The 17053-nt window shown below is 42.4% G+C and overlaps 1 protein-coding gene across 6 annotated transcripts in view; it reads left to right on the top strand.

Moving 5' to 3' along the window:
* Positions 1 to 17053, top strand: part of crtc3 (CREB regulated transcription coactivator 3) — a 65688-nt gene that overhangs the window by 45306 nt on the left and 3329 nt on the right. For 2 of the 6 annotated variants that reach the window (XM_070554481.1, XM_070554479.1), the window contains 7 exons: positions 4973 to 5011; positions 5094 to 5179; positions 6869 to 6918; positions 8037 to 8257; positions 9427 to 9665; positions 10446 to 10613; positions 11518 to 11601. In XM_070554481.1, coding sequence (XP_070410582.1) covers positions 4973 to 5011; positions 5094 to 5179; positions 6869 to 6918; positions 8037 to 8257; positions 9427 to 9665; positions 10446 to 10613; positions 11518 to 11601 — 887 coding nt within the window. Of the gene's footprint in view, positions 1 to 4960; positions 5012 to 5093; positions 5180 to 6868; positions 6919 to 8036; positions 8258 to 9426; positions 9666 to 10445; positions 10614 to 11517; positions 11602 to 17053 lie in introns of all 6 variants that reach the window. The other 4 variants (XM_070554480.1, XM_070554477.1, XM_015953969.3 and 1 more) reach the window with 3 other exon arrangements.

Genomic DNA, 17053 nt, shown 5'->3' with positions numbered 1-17053 from the left:
GCAAATTCGGAGAAACGATTAGTCCTGATGGGAGTGAGATGGTGTTTCGCTCTAAGCTCAGTTTGGAGATTATAACACACATTGAGACACCATCTGTCGGTCTACGTACCCCAACGAAAGTCCCCATTTAGATCCGGAATGTCGGTGGTCCACGTTTAGACCCTCTTGGAAACGACGCCTGTAGATAAGCAGCGGTTGCGGATCCTTCCTGTCTTGAGTTACTCCCAGGTCACGACAGTTTATTGGCATCAGCGAGACCCTGAAAGGCCATGATGGTTCAGCTTTTATTCTGAAGGAACCGTTGCAGCAGGTGGAACATGCAACAGATTTAATCCAGCTTGTCGTTAGGTTATTTTGGCTTTAAGAGGAAAGTTACGGATTGGCTACTCCAATAACTTCTCTAGAACGCTTTGAACTCAAGTTAAGATGATGTGGGGCATAGTTTTATAATTTGGATGTTTTGATTTATGGTCAAATCAGAATTTGCCACAAAAGGGGATTTACCAAGCACCAACAAAACCACGCCTCGTGTCAGATCTGGAAGGTTCTGATTGGATCAGAAAAAGGAAATGTGTCATGTGACTTAGCATTACGTGTGATCAGTCTAGTGTAAATATTTCAAGTTATATTACTTATTATACACTATTATAGGATTATAATATCAAGTAATTAATATTCTTATTTCACAGATTGATTGAACATTAGCTTCACATGATTATTTGGACTAACAATGTTATTTGATTATTATTTAGTAGTTTTCTTGGTCTTCTTTGTTCTTTCTTGTGCTGTCCGAGGAAGCAACAGTTTAGATAAGAGCACAGAGCATGAGTGGCCTTGGCCCATATCTTGTAGATTAGGCTTGTGTCAGAAACTTATGGCTTTGCTTGGGCAGAGCAAATAGAGCAGGGCCTTTAGGTCAGAAATGGACAATTCATCACGCTACCGTGTGTTGTTTCATTTGAATAGTTTAAATTAGCGTCATGATTCCCGTTTGTAGTTCCTCCTGTTAAGAGATCATTTATTTAAAAAGTTAAATTTTGTAAAAAAAAAAAAAAAACATTTGGACATACATTGTATTATGTTCAAGTCTTTAGTAATTTATGGTAAAATAAAATTAATTAAGAGGGGGTTTCATTTTGTATTCTTTTATGAAAAAAGTAACCAAATTGTTATTTTTCTTAGTAATTAGTTACTTTTATAATCTTGTAACTCAAAAAGAAACTGAGTTACTTTTTTTTGACAACTATAACTAATTACTCTTTTAAAGTAATGTTCCCAACACTTATTCTCAGAGCCTAGAAACCCAGACAAACTGTAGCAGAAGCAAAAGATTTTGCTCTGCAGGCCAGCCTAGGCACGCTCCATTGTAGCCTCAGCTGGTCCACCATTGGCTCGGGCAAGTTTAGGCCAGGCCAACCACAGTGTTCTTTAGAGAAACATTGGGTGGACTTAGCACCAGAGCTGTGATGGTGAAAAACTACAAACATGGTGTTTGTTCAGTAAAGGCACTCATTTGAAACAGCTTTGACATTAACTTAGGATGATTTAGACGTGGGTTTTCTTTGAGACGTGGACATATAGAGGTACTTAAGTTGTTTACTTTGGAAAAGGATGTATATACTTTTTCTTCTTTGATGGAGTCTGGCTGATTTCCTTAGTGATATATATGTTACGTTCATTGCTCAATTGTGTTTGGAGACTGTTTGAAAAACAACTGTAGATTCCACCCCATACTGAGCTGTCTACGTGGTCATCATGGCCAGACTTTATTTACATGTATAGGATGGCTAGTATTGTCTTATAGGAGGGTCATAGGTCAAACAGAAAAAGATCCTGAGTAATCGTGTGTCCTTCGTCTTCTGTAAAGTCAACCAATGAGTTTGTGTTGCAGTCTTTCATGAGCTGTTATATCACAGGGCTGCAACTGTGTAAAAGTTGTCTGAAATTCTATTTCCTCGCCTTGATGTTTTGTAGCTTGAATTTTCAACACTTGAGAAAAATATTTTCTCAGAATAGTTGCAGAATTGTTGCACAGATCAGTTAGAAACGTGTCTTGAGTGCTTTCAAACCACCCGAATTTGAATTGGGTTCAGGGTTACATTTCGTAAACTCTAGTCTTCGTGCATGCTTTTCTGCATGCAGCATTATTTGCAAGCATACTAAATATCTGTGTAGTCTGCTTCCTCTAAAAGAGACCATGACACCAAAGAAGGCAGCTCTTGTTTGAGAGCGAGCAGCGCTGCCTCATGGCCTTAAGCGTGAGCGCACAGAGCTGTGAAGCCCCAGGGCCTCGTTGACACCTCTCAGGGTTTCAGCAGGCTTTGAGTGGTGTTAAGCCCTGGCTGATTAAAGAAGCATCTAACTAGGAATTACAGCTATGAGTCACCCCACCGGGCGGAAACACTTTTCAGCAGACGAGTTCAGCTACACTCTTATTTTGCAATTTATTTTTTGCTGGCTGCTGCCAGAGGAAAATGAGCAGCCTCAGTCAGCGGGGATCTAACATTCGCCCTACAGCCAATGGGGCTCTGATTGGTTGCTTTCTCATTCAGCAGACAGCTTGTTTAATCTTTTACAACATCCATATTGAGTTTGATGTTGCCAAAGACACGAGCCAACCATTTCCACATCAGTTGTCCCGCTTCTGTCCTAGTTGCAAGTGTGAGCTACAGTGAATAAACACCGTTGAAGAGGGGATGTAATGGTGCCAGAGTGTTGTATCACCTCATTGTCCCATCTGCACCAGCAGGCGAAAGCTGGCTCCCTCAGAGAGAATGAGTGCATGGAAGGAGCAGGAATGGGTGGCCACTGGGTAAAAAGACTAATGAAAGCTGCTACGTTCACATTTGATACTTGAGCGAGCCGTTAAGGGAGGCCTTTTTATTTTTCCTAATGGGCAACACGAGTGTTGCTCAGACAATGATGCTGCCCAGACTTGGTCACAGAATAGATGAAATATAGGAGACCAGAACAAAAAGCATGTTTTTTATAAGTGAATCTGCAGTGAGAAGGAAGAGAAAAGGCCTCTTTGTTGCAGGAAAACAGTAACACTCCCTCTATTCCTCATGGCTTTGAAGTCCCAACCAATTTTTCTCCCCCATTCCTCATCTCTGATTAATAACACGATGCCAAACACCCAGCTGCTGTGTGTATGAGACTGAATGATAATTGCAGAGTGTTGCAAAGAGTCTTTTTCTGTCAGAGGGGGGTGATTATTGCACCAGACATACAGGTGCTGGCCAGTAAATTAGAATATCATCAAAAGGTTGAAAATATTTCAGTAATTCCATTCAAAACGTGAAACTTGTACATTATATTCATGCAATGCACACAGACCAATGTATTTCCAATGTTCATTACATTTAAATTTGATATTCATAAGTGACAACTAATGAAAACTCCAAATTTGGTATCTCAAAAAATTAGAATATTCTGAAAAGGCTGAATATAGAAGACACCTGCTGCCACTCTAATCAGCTGATTTACTCAAAACACCTGCAAAGGCCTTTAAAAGGTCCCTCAGTCTTGTTTTGAAGGCACCACAATCATGGGGAAGACTTCTGACTTAACAGCTGTCCAAAAGACAATCATTGACACCTTGCACAAGGAGGGCAAGACACAAAAGGTGATTGCTAAAGAAGCTGGCTGTTCGCAGAGCTCTGTGTCCAAGCACATTAACAGACAGGCGAAGGGACGGAAAAAATGTGGTAGAAAAAAGTGTACAAGCTCTAGGGATAACCGCACCCTGCAGAGAATTGTGACGACAAACCCATTCAAAAATGTGGGGGAGATCCACAAAGAGTGGACTGCAGCTGGAGTCAGCGCTTCAAGAACCACCACGAGGAGACTCATGAAAGACATGGGATTCAGGTGTCGCATTCCGTGTGTCAAGCCACTCTTGAACATGAAACAGCGCAAGAAGCGTCTCGCCTGGGCCAAGGACAAAAAGGACTGGACTGATGCTGAGTGGTCCAAAGTTATGTTTTCTGATGAAAGCAAGTTCTGCATTTCCTTTGGAAATCAAGGACCCAGAGTCTGGAGGAAGAGCGGAGAAGCACAGAATCCACGTTGCATGAGGTCCAGTGTAAAGTTTCCACCGTCAGTGATGGTGTGGGGTGCCATGTCATCTGCCGGTGTTGGCCCACTCTGTTTCCTGAGGTCCAGGGTCAATGCAGCCGTCTACCAGGAAGTTTTAGAGCACTTCATGCTTCCTGCTGCTGACCAACTTTATGGGGATGCAGACTTCACCTTTCAACAGGACTTGGCACCTGCACACAGTGCCAAAACCACCAGCACCTGGTTCAAGGACCATGGTATCCCTGTCCTTGATTGGCTAGCAAACTCGCCTGACCTTAACCCCATAGAAAATCTATGGGGTATTGTGAAGCGGAGGATGCAATACGCTAGACCCAACAATGCAGAGGAGCTGAAGACGACTATCAGAGCAACCTGGGCTCTCATAACACCTGAGCAGTGCCACAGACTGATCGAGTCCATGCCACGCCGCATTACTGCAGTTATTGAGGCAAAAGGAGCCCCGACTAAGTATTGAGTGCTATACATGCACATTCTTTTCATGTTCATTCTTTTCAGTTGGCCAACATTAGAGAAACAAACATTTTTTCATTGGCCTTTAGAATATTCTAATTTTCTGAGATACCAGATTTGATGTTTTCATTGGTTGTCACCTATAAATATCAAAATTAAACGTAATAAACATCGGAAATACATTGGTCTGTGTGCATTGCATGAATATAATGTACAAGTTTCACGTTTTGAATGGAATTACTGAAATATTTTCAACCTTTTGATGATATTCTAATTTACTGGCCAGCACCTGTACTTGCATTTTCAAACAGGTGGTTAATATTGAATATCTAATGTTTCTCTGCTCTTGTTTTTGTGTGTGTTCTTTAACGATCACCCCCCTCCCACACTCTCTTCCTTGTTTTTCATGGAGGCTGGCATGCAGCTAGTGTAAATGAGGCAGACATAGATGGCACCGGAGATGGTGAGTTTGGATTATTTTAACATAAATGGAGGATTTCTTTAAAGACCGGTTAAAAATGTGTCTTTGTTTTTGCTCTCTGCAGTCTTCTCTTTCCCGTCTCTGCCTACTGAAGAAAATCTAATAGGTGTCAGTAAACCTCTTCCCAAGCAGCTACGGGAGGCCCAGAGGGTAAGATTGAGACTCAGTCCTGATTTTTCCTGATAAAAACAATAAGGCTTAGATTTCCTCTGAGGTCAACCTTAATTAAGCATGTAAGCTAACGTTCTAGAAAACCTTACCTGAGCAGCTGGTCAGGCATCATAAATGAACTTCCTAGGCGTCACGAATGCATAAAATAACAACAAGGGTGTTTGAGGAAGTAATGCACAACCTGTGGTTGGATCCGGAGCAGCCAGAGCGTGTTTCATACACAAAGAAAAAGAAAAGTAAAAGAAAAAAAGGAAATACCAGTTTGTAGTTTTGTTGCTGCAGAGAAGTAAACCAACACACACTTTTGCCATATCACAGAGTGTGACTGAGTCAAATAATTAGGCATGAGTCAGCATGTAGGATTTAAAAAAGCTTCCCCATGTGTGAAGTTTTATAAATAGCCTCTTTTACATCAATGTCTTACTGTCGTGATTTCTGCTTCATTCAGTTGTCATAGATAAAATAGATGTTTGACCCCTGTGACCTTCTGTTTCTGCTGCACAAATGTGTGTATGATTTTCTAGCTGTTTTCAATCATCAGTCTGAGAGCATCTAGGTTCAGTTCAGGTGATCATTAACACCTTAGATTCCTGCGACGCCTTACCAAAAGCACGCCACCCTTCCTGTGTAACCAGCCTTTCCTGCTCAGTCTTAAACAGAGAGAATAGAGACTCGTTTTCTTTAATCAAGCTACATAACTAAGCTTCCCTCATATCCAAAGGAACTCCCCAGTGGTTAAAGTGCTCCCCAAAGTTCCCTTCGCTACAGACATCATAACCGGTCTGGTTTAGCAGTTTTACCCATCTGACACAAACTCATCACATTCCAGAGTTATCGAACTGTCTCAGGTTCAAAGGATCATCCTCAAAGGACTCCCAAACTCTTCCAATATTTGGGTTTTTGATTATAATGTCCAGAAACCACCTAAAGTCCCTCTGGTTTCATTAAAGAGCAAGACACCCCCTACCAGAGTTGTACTCTACCCACACTTTCTGTTTGAAAGTGATTGTGTGTCTTAGTGGGCCCTCTCAATCTTAAAATAATCAGAATCATCAGGTTTTAGGGGCTGTAGTTATGAGAATTTCTTGTATTTTTTCCATAGATTTTAAAGGGATACTTTGAAACATTTTCATATATTTAAATCATTTTCTTGAGCCAGTATGTGCTAAAATGACCCACCCTTCACAGGGTTAATGAAAGACTTCCCAGCCCCTATCGCCTCCTGTGACCAGAATATCCACTTGCAACTTCAGACTGGCAGGTTGCTCTGTTGGGATTTAAAATAAAGCTGACATACTTGGCGCTGCAGTCTGGTTCCAGCACGTTTCCCACATGTTTTAGAAGAAGAAGAAGAAAGTGTAATTTCTATTTCTTAGATCATGAACACAGCTGATTAGTTTAACTTAGTGATGAATATCTCCTGTAGACACTAATGAAGGCTGAGGAGACATTTCAGCTGTTGGATAAAGGTGTTAAAAAGACGAACGCACAGCGAGGAGTTAAGTTTTGATTTCTGCCTCGTCTCCTTTTAATGCATATTTGAGCAGAATTTAGTCAAATGAATGTGTGAATCTGGTGATAAATGTGTGAGGTGAGATCAGAGTGCTGGATTTTCATTATTTGAATGATGGAAATATGTGTCAGTGATGTGTTTCTGTTTCTGTTCAGGTCCAGTCTCTGACACTAAGACCTAACTCACATGAAGTGCCTGGAATCAAGTAAGTGTTAAATCTGGAGCGTGCCTGCGCGCGCGCGTGCACGTGTGTGTGTGTGCGTGCACATGCATCCGTGTGTGTGTGTCTGTGTGAGTGCATGCCTGTGTGCATCTGTGTGTGTGCACATGCATCGGTGTGTGTGTCTGTGAGTGCATGCGTGCGTGCATCCGTGTGTGTGTGTGCATGCATCCGTGTGTGTGTGCGCATGCATCCGTGTGTGTGTCTGTGTGTTTGAATGCGTGCGTGCGTGCATGCATCTGTGTGTGTGTGAGTGAGTGTGTGTGAGTGCATGCATCCGTGTGTGTGTTTGTGTGCGTGCGTGTGTATCTGTGTAAGTGCGTGCAAGTGTGTGCGTGTGTGTGTGTGAGTGAGTGCGTGCATCCATGTGTACGTGTTTGCGTGCATCCGTGTGTGTGTGTGTGTGTGTGTGTGTGCACGCACGTGTGTGTGTGTGTATCTGTGTAAGTGCGTGCATCCATGTGTGTGTGTGTGAGAGAGTGCGTGCGTGCGTCTAAGTGTGTGCATGCGTGTGTGTGTGAGTGAGTATATGTGTGAGTGAGTGCGTGCATCCGTTTGTGTGTGTGTGAGTGAGTGCGTGCATCCGTGTGTGTGTGTGAGTGAGTGCATGCGTGTGTGCGCGAGGATTTTAAGACACCTGATTGAGTTTGGTTAACATTCAGCGCTCTTTTATATTAAATTGTTAAAACATCTGTTTAAGCTACACTTCCAGTGAATTCCACCTTTTACATTGTGGTATTGATTGTCATTACTAAAATTAATTTAGAGCATTTTTAAATTTATGTTTGAATCATGATGGAACAAAAGATAGATTCTATCCCTGCGACTAATCCTTAGTCGTCCTCGTAATCTGGTAACCAACAGTTGGTCCTTGTCAGAAAAAGACTTCAAGGTGGCAGTAAGTTGTTTTTGTTGTTGTTGATGGAGGCAGATAAATAGCATTTGTTCATAATTTTGTGTTCCAGTTTGTTTGCTAAATAATGAGCCATTTAGTGTTGACATTAGCATAAAATACACCATTAGACAAAAAGTCTAATTATAATAAAAGAAAGGATGTTATTAAAGTCTGCATTCATCAGTCTAATACGTTGTTTCTACTTCAGCATATTCCCGTCCCCGGAGCAGAACCCTGGTTTGTCCCACTACCAGGGCTCTCTCAGTACCGGTGGCTCCCTGCCTGACCTCAGCAACCTGCAGTTCCAGTCTCCACTGTCCACCCCGCTGGACCCCGAAGACGGCGGAGGGTACCCCAACCTCAGCGGGGGCAACAGCACTGGAAACCTGCCAGCTGCTATGATGCACCTTGGCATTGGGAACTCACAGGGTGAGTGGAGGGTTGGTTTGTTTCATCTAAACTTACAGAAGGAATGATTACAGAACATTAGTGGTCATTGTTGGATTGAAGAGTTGATGAGGAGAAAACTAATTATTTATATTTTTGCTGTTTTACTCCCTCACATAGAAAGCTATAGAAATGATATTTTCTTCTTCTTCTTCTACATCACATCACAGTCCTGTGAGCACAGAATGTGAACATATTACTTTCCTGGTTTCAATCAATCAATCAATCAAAGCTTTATTTATAAAGCGCCTTCCGCAACCCTGTCAGGAAGCCCAAAGCGCTGAACATTGTACAGTTGTATGTAAATATATTGAATAAATCAACAATAAAAGAAATTCAAATTACAAAATACGAAATGGAAATTACAAGATAGATGAAACATTCTGGTATTACTAGTTATTACATTCTGGTTTGTTTTTTAGTTCTGTGTTAAAACTTGATCACTAGAAAGAGGCTAACTAATAAATGTTTCAGCTCTGATTTCTTTTTTATGTTTTAGAACTGGTTTTTGTCACCAAGCAGCACAGCTCCACATCACATTTCCATCTGCTGTAACGAGTTTCATCTGTTTTAATTAAGCTTTAAACGCCTGCTTTTTGATCGTTATCAAGACATAAACTATCTGCTCTGCTTGAAACGAATCTGGCGTTGATTTTCTGTTGTTGGTTTCAATGAGCTGGGGAATTCATCCAGCTTTAGATGTTGGAAGCACTGATTCAGTAGCTGAAGCCTGCTCCGTGTTTATCTGCCAGCCGATCATACATTATTAATCCTCCACTGAGGCATCTCTCAGTATCTGACTTCCTCACTGTGAGCAGCAGATCACACCCACTGCTTCTCCTTTAGAAGTGTTGTTCGGCTCACATGTCCGACACAGTTCAGCCTGGCCGAGCACCAAAGCGACGGAGGAATTTCGACCCCCTTTTTCACTCGCTACAATCAGCTCTTTTCATTCCTCTTCCCTCCCTCTCCCCCGTGCTTCCCATCGCTCGCTCTTTCTCCTCACTTGTACAATAAAGTCCAGTGTTTCATGTCAGAGACCAGAGAGTGCACTGGAAAATCATGTACATCCATGCAGCTACCACATGCTCTCCTGGTTTACACCCAGATGAATCCTAGGCCTGTCTGATGTGTTGTCTTCTCTGTCCCAGCAGGTCTGTCCTCCTCTCTCAGCAATCCCTCCATCCAGGCTTCTCTCAACAACTGTCAGCTGCAGTCGTCTCTCAGTAATCCCTCCATTAGCTCGTCCCTGCGTCATTCCAGCAACTCACCCCGGAGGCGACCAGCTCCTATCAGCCCTCTCACTCTGTCTCCAGGAGAGGACCAGCGCAGGGGCCTGGCCAAGCAGCTGTCCCCTACCATGTCCCCCACTCTGTCCCCCATTACACAGGTACGCTCACGTTACACAGACAGCAACATGCTCAGTGGATCAGATCATCATGAACAAATACTAACCTCTGAATCCTGATCCTTGTTGATTTGGACCCTCTAACAACCAATCTGTTGTTTTTACTTGTGAGCACATGGCTAATCAGCATGTCAGTGTTTACTACTGCGCTCGGTTTCATCAATGGATAAAATGGAAACATTTAAATTCTATAAATCCATTTTGTGTTAAAATGTTTCTGTATTCAACTGTTCCTTTTGTAGAAAGTGATCTTAAATGTAAAACTATTTTCTTTGCTATTTTTGTTAGAAACGACAGAAAATCTTTGCTTTCTGTATGAAACTACAACAAAATGACCAGAAGAGCCAACAGTGTTTTCTTTACTGCATTGCAGAGCTACCGAGGTGTCAGTGGAATTAATTTTTAATAGCATTTATGTACTTTAAGCACAAACCCTACTGTGTTTCACACTGAGGCTCAGCATCAGCAGATTATCGATCTTTAATGGCATGACTCAGCGTCGGCGACAGCAGATCCAGATTTCAACTACGAAATAAAAAGTACACGAAGAAAACATTTCTGCTGTATGATAAAGGACATTTTTTATTGTCCAAAATGTAAACAAAATAAATTATTTCAATAAGGTAAAGAACTGTTAAGACAACATAATAAATAATGCAATTGTTCTGATGGATGAGATGTTGTGAGTCTCCCCACTAAAGTCTAACTGAGTCAGCTGTTTCTATCTGGTTTGTTAAACTTTGTAGTAACTCTTGTCTGTAGGGAGTTGCTTTGGACACCAGTAACATACCAAGGGAACCGCCCCCTCCCTATCCACTCTACCAGCAATCCCAGCATGCAGTGGATCAGAGCCGACAGCGCCAGCCGCCACCGCCGCAGCAGCCAGTTTCGCCACTTCAGAACATCCCACTGGACTTTAACACGGGCCACGTAAGTGCAGCGCACATGTGCACGTCGTAAACTTGCATTTTGGGTTTTAACGGTTTTGTAGAAATAAAGTCTGGTCTGTGAAAATCTACCCAGACATATCCCCGTCAACTAGTTCTTCAGCTCAGAGGTTGTAGTTGTAGTTTCTTAGATTTTCAGCTTCGTGTGTGTTACTGATGCACAAACTGATTTTCTGTTTTAGCAAAAGAACAGAAATAAGTGTCATTTCCTGTAAATAATGCAGATGAGTTTAAGTAGAAAAGTAATGAAGTTACAGTTGTTTTGGTACCCTCTCAAAAACATCATTATTCATGGACTTTATTACAACATGTGAAAATGATTACTTTTGGCCATTTTCCTGTTTGCTTATGACGGTAAGCTGTGGTGGCCATCTTGATTTGGGTTGACTCCTAAAAGTAATCTGTTGTTCTGCATTGGAAAGAAAAGTAGTGACTTAAACAATGTAGAAATACTTGATGCATCAGAAACAGACTGTGTGGTTTTAACGAGGTGGCTTTTACTGCATCCTGCTGTTAGTACCTGTTAAACGATCGGTAACAACCAGGTTGATGTTAGGCAGTAGTTCCAGGCTAGAGATGAACGTAGAACGAGTAAACAACAAACCAAAGCTCGTTTCCTCCTCTGGCTCCTGACGATCCCCTTAGTCAAATGAGTGGGTCTTTATTAGACTTCTGATGGAGCCTGATAAGAACTTTTAGCTTTCATGTAAATCACCTGAAGCAGGAAAACCCCAAAAACATGCAGGACAAGGGTCCCCAGTACAGCCTGGGAAACTCTGGTTTTGCTATGCTTTCCTAATTACAAATGACAACTAGTTTGTGGTCCATTCAGAGTGAATACAAATATTTGATTTTAAAATTTAGCTGTCCTCCTTTCTTCTCCACAGCAAAACAGTATGGCGGCACTCTTCGGGGACCCCTTTGTGGAGCAGCATTTCTCAAATCGCCAGGGCAAGACTCTTCCCTATCAGGTGAGAGATTAGGAGTCATGCAACGAAAAGCTGAAGTCCACCAGGACATATGGGTTTGCTTTGGTAATTTGTAGATCAGTGGTCTCCAACACGTCACATTTGAAAGTCTCGCCTGGAAGCAGCCAGCGAGCCATCCTGCTTGACTTGTAATTAACAAAGGATGTCTTTGGGGTCTTTTGTTGGGCTTCAATCACTCTGTGAGAACAGAGAAATGAGAGGGGCGATTCCTCTTGTTCACAACCGACCTTTGTTCTGGTGTGTTTGTCACGTGTCGTCATTTGGACAATCGCATTCAAAGAGACGGCACACTGCAGACGACAACACAGAGCGGCGCTACGAGTACTGTCATTTCAACTTCTCGCTGCGGTTTTGAGCTTAAAAGTTCGTCAAATTGAACAAAGTCATCAAATAACAGTTTTCTGTCAAGGACTTTAGCGGATTTGCCTTCATAGAGTAGGCTCCTTGTTTTGTTTTTTTTTGGGGGGGGGCTTGAGTTCGGAGTAAACACTGCCAGTATTTAACCCCATAAAAACCTAATGCTGGTGAAGGTGCTCAATCATCCAGGTTAGAGCCCTGCACGGGCCTAAAATCTGAGCCCGTGTCCGGCCCGGCCCGAAGGGGTGGAGCCCCAGCCTGACCCGGTCCGAAAAGGTTTTCAGGATTCTCTGGCCTGACCCGAGCCCGACTTCTTCTTTTTTTAACCTTTCATAATGTTTTAGCGTGATAGAATGCTCAGCATTCTAATTATCTGTGAGAAGCGTTCTGCAGTAAAAGAAAAAAAAGCAGCATCAATGCAGCTTTTTTTTCTAACGGAGCGTATTTTTCGAGCGGCAGATGAAATTTACGAACATTAAATTAATTGGATGCGTTTGTAAATTTAATCTGCCGCTCTGAAAATGCGCTCTCAAGTTAGAAAAAAAACCAGCAATGAATGCTGTATTTTTTTTAGCTGCAGAGCGAATTTATTCACAGAAAAACAGAATGCTGCCGTTTTCATGAGAATAAACAAATGGTTTCTGACATCAGAGTGGACATAAAATGGCATATTAGAATAGGGGCACATGTTTCAAACAGCAGTTTGAGAATTCGTTTATATAGGCGCATTTATGAACCACACAGACCTTAACTGAGCTAACGGTGCGTGAGAAGCAGGCAGGTGCTGCTGCGTTCAAGTGTTTCAGTTTTTTTTTTTTTTTTTTTATGAATTTGATAAAAAATAAAGGCGCCCGGCCTGTGTCCGAGGTAATTACACAGTCGTTGGCCCGAAGCCCGGCCCTCGGGCCGGACCTTTACTCCGTAATGTAAACTTTAACTCCTGCAGCGTAGAGGAAACTTGTAAAATACGTCAACACGGTGGATTTAATAGAAGCTTTAAAGAACAAACTCTGGACGATGTGAGGTGAGTTTGTCTCACTGCAGAAATAATAACACACACGGAGCATCAGCAGTCAGACGCAGCCCCTCACCAACACGTGTGTGTGTGTGTGTGTGTGTGTGTGTGTGTGTGTGTGTGTGTGTGTGTGTGTGTGTGTGTGTGTGTGTGTGTGTGTCAGAGGGCTGAACAATAACCTGTAGAATAATTAAAGTCATCATGCTAGAGAAGTTTCTCTGTGGTGGACCACACCAGCTTCTGCCACCATAAATAATTATAATAATAATAAATAACATTTTAATTTCCTTTCTGAACTATTTCTGTTGAGTTTTAATGTTTAAAATCTGTTAGATTGTTACTGACAGCAGCTACGTTTAAGTTTCACTTTCTGTTCTGACTGAACGCTGCTGCAGCGTGGAGGTGTAGTTCTCAGTCATCCTGGACATGATCATCCTGAGAGTTTTAGCTGAAAACAGCTGGACGTTTCTGGATATGTTGGAGACATTTAGCCTCTCATCCCAGAGGCTTCTTCCAGACTTTGGTTGTGGTCAGAAACAAACACACTGGTTGTGCTGCAAATCTTTTTCTTTTTTTTTTCTCCAAAACATCTTTTTGTCTAAATGAAGGTGATGTTATTGTTCATAGAATTAAAATTCATGTTGAAGTTAAGATTATTTCATCAAGTAGGACCTGTGGTTAGCCGGCTCATGTAAAACATGCCATCTCTTGAAAGAATCGGAATCGGGAATCGATGGGACCCGGAATCGAAACAAGGAATCAGATTCGTTCAAAATCAAACGATGCCCAACCCTATGGATCCCTGGATCGAATCGGGATGATTTTTTTTTTCTTCTAATTTTTCAGTGATCAGAGATCGGCAATTATAACTGACGAGTCTTACCGATCTCCCAGAATAGACTATTGCACGTTAGCCTGTGCTACTTCCAGGGGGGAAACTCCTGTAGGGAGCTCCTTATCCTGTGTGATAGTCTCGCCCTGCTTACGGTCGTATTTTCCATAAGAAGTCAGCCAAATGGATGACGAATCAAGCAGCAATTTACATTTCTCAAGATGTCTGGACACTAACCGAATTGCTCCGCTCTCCTGTCAGCTCGCGTGAGTTTAAATCCTTCCAGGGAAACCTCAGAGTCTGCTATAAGCTTGTTGATCCACGTCTCCCTAAAAAAACATCAGGCTGTCAGTCGTCCCGCAGCAGCCAGGTCAGCGCTGAGAGCTCTTTCATTTTATTGGGGAGAAAGCGGACATTCCCCATAACCACAAAGGATAGATATGGTTTATATCTCCATCCCCTCTAGAGCCTAATTCTGCTGCATCATTTCTCTGTAATTCTGGAGACAGAACCGACGTTTAAAGTGGAGAAATTAGCTGCTAAAGAAAGCTAGCATTAGCTGTGCCCACCTTAAGGGCATTAAAACACACACAGAAGAAAAAGCAAAGAATAAAAAGAGAGTAACGAAGAGAGCGCTGCTGTTACTGGCTGCTGCCCACCCCGTGCCCTTTGTAACCAAACAGTCTTTCCTCTTTCGAACTTTGGAGTCCATCTCCACCGTAGCAACTCACCGCTAAATAAAGCTGCCGGAAATATAACACTCTACATCCAGTCTCAAAATAGGAAGTTGATTTCGTGGGATTTACAACAATAATGGTAATGCTTAATTGAAATTAGTCATGGAAAGTTAACTTGAGTTACTTTCTAAAATTATATTTCAGCTTTATAAATTTCAATAGTAAAGGCAAACTATCGGATCAGGACTTGAAATCAGGTCAGATTTGAAGTTGAAAGATCGGATTGGGAGCCTAAAATGTTGGTCGAGACAAAGGGGGGTCACCTTTTTCACACCCTCTGAGTTTGCAAGTATGTCCTATGTAAATGAGTATAATGGCTGCTGAGAAAGGGTTCGTTCTGAGAACAGCTGGTTTAACGCGTCATAAGTTTAGACATTCACCCTTACATTCAAGCAATCAAAGCTTTATTTATAAAGCGCCTTCCGCAACCCTGTCAGGAAGCCCAAGGCGCTGAACATGGTACAGTACAAAGTTAAATATAGTGAATAAATCAGAAAATAAAAGCAATTCAAATTACAGATTACAAATTACAAAAAAGGTGAAACATTCTAGCAGAAGACAAATGTGTAAAACAAGGGAAAAAGTGAACTAATGAAAACTGTGAGATAAAATCAACGTAAAAGAGGGCCAAATTCAAACACGTTCAGGAAACGCCAAGCGGAGGAGGTGGGTTTTTAGGCGACTCTTGAAGACTGGCAGAGATGGGGACAGCCTAACTGAGGGTGGCAACTGGTTCCATAGTGACGGTGCTAGGACTGAGAAAGCCCGGTCCCCGCGAGTATGACACCTAGACCGAGGGACAGCGAGCAGGCCTTGGTCAGAGGAGCGCAGAGCACGTGATGGGGAATGTGTTTTCAGGAGCGTGGCCAGATAGGGGGGAGCACCACCCTGGAAGAAATTAAAAACAAAGACGAGGAGTCTGAAGTGTGAATGATAGCAAACCGGAAGCCAGTGCAGGGAAGCCAGAACCAGACTGATGTGGTCCTGTTTCCTGGTAATGATGGGAACGTTAGGAAATTAGCATTTCCCAACCCTCTTCAACGTTCGCAAAATATAAACTTTTGTCACAGTATCCTGAGCTTTTACAGATACATTTGATGTATCTGTATAATGTATATCCTTGATAACAGCTTAAACAACATCAAACCAAAGAACGGTTCGGAGTGAAAATGGCTGTTTTGTTGTTAATTTGCAGGAAATATCTAGAAGAAAGTTCTACAGAAAGTAGCTAAGGGTCCTCAGAAATGTAGCTAGGTTCATCACTAGGCGTTAGGAACAGCGACAAAGTCGCTGAGTGGCACTGCCTCTCTCTCTGCTGCTAAAGCTACGGATAGCAAATTCTACGGGCGATGCCTGAGCGTGAACGTGCATGAAGCAGCCTGCTCGACCCGAGCAGCTCTCTTTTTCTGTGATTTTACTGAAAAACAGGCAATCACAGTAAAAATGCCAGGGCTCATTCTACAGGACCAGGGCATTGCAGGAGAATGTATGAAGAAGAAATTTATTATTTCTATACATGTTTTGGCTGTCAAACTTCCCTATAGCCCCTTTAACATCTGTGAAATGTGGTATACAGCATTTGGGCACCATTTTAGTCAATGAGAGGGTTTCCACCGGCCCTGAGGCAGCACGTTTTGGACACGTCCCAGAAGTGTAGTGGCGCATTGCTCTACTAAATGTTGGCTTTCAGTCTACATTTTCCACACTACACTCCCAGAATGGGTCGAGCTCAGTAGTTCCGATCGGAAGGACAGGAAGTCAAGCATGAGAGCAGTGTAAAAAGTCTGGCAACTTTCAAAACAAAAGACCTGCAGATTTACAGCTGCTTAAAAAAAAGTCTTGACCTTTGATCATGGTTGTGGTCGAGGTAAACGGAACAGAATGGGCTGGTCAGTATGTGAACTGCCGATATCACGCGCAATCTTTCAATTCTCCCAATTCTCCTCAGCAGCATGAAAGGTTTTCACTGCCGATTTGTGTCTGAAAAGCTTCCAGTGGGAAGAGATGTGCTGCTGTGCTTGCTGCAAAAATGCGTCTATTGGGTTTGATGATGCTTAAGCCTGGACCACGCTGAGCATATTTCGGCTGTCGTGTAGGTCACACTGTGAGAACTCTAACGAGGTGGCACATTGTGCGGATTTCAGTGAGCCAAACCGCAAGACAGGATGAGTTAACGTCATGAGCGCACCCCCATAAACCCAAGGTATCCGCGGGTCCTTAAAAAGTCTTAAATTTACTTTTCCAAATTTAAGGCCTTGAAAATCCTTAAATTACAAATAATCCTTAAATACAGTTTCCAAAGGTCTTAAATTACCAAAGACCCAATAAACTAGATTATTTTATTCATTTTTGTGAATTTCTAGATAGTCTTCAGCATTTTTTGTGTATGATGTTGGCGTAAGCGGAACCATACACATTCAGTTGGTTGTGAAAGGGGACTATTTTTAGATGAGCACATTAGCTGGTTAAGCTAGTGGGAGCTTGTGCCGTGGA

Source organism: Nothobranchius furzeri, chromosome 9, assembly GCF_043380555.1.
Source record: "Nothobranchius furzeri strain GRZ-AD chromosome 9, NfurGRZ-RIMD1, whole genome shotgun sequence".
NCBI classification, from domain to species: domain Eukaryota; kingdom Metazoa; phylum Chordata; class Actinopteri; order Cyprinodontiformes; family Nothobranchiidae; genus Nothobranchius; species Nothobranchius furzeri.
Note: the sequence above shows the minus strand (reverse complement) of the source record. Positions and strands in the feature narration are given on the sequence as shown.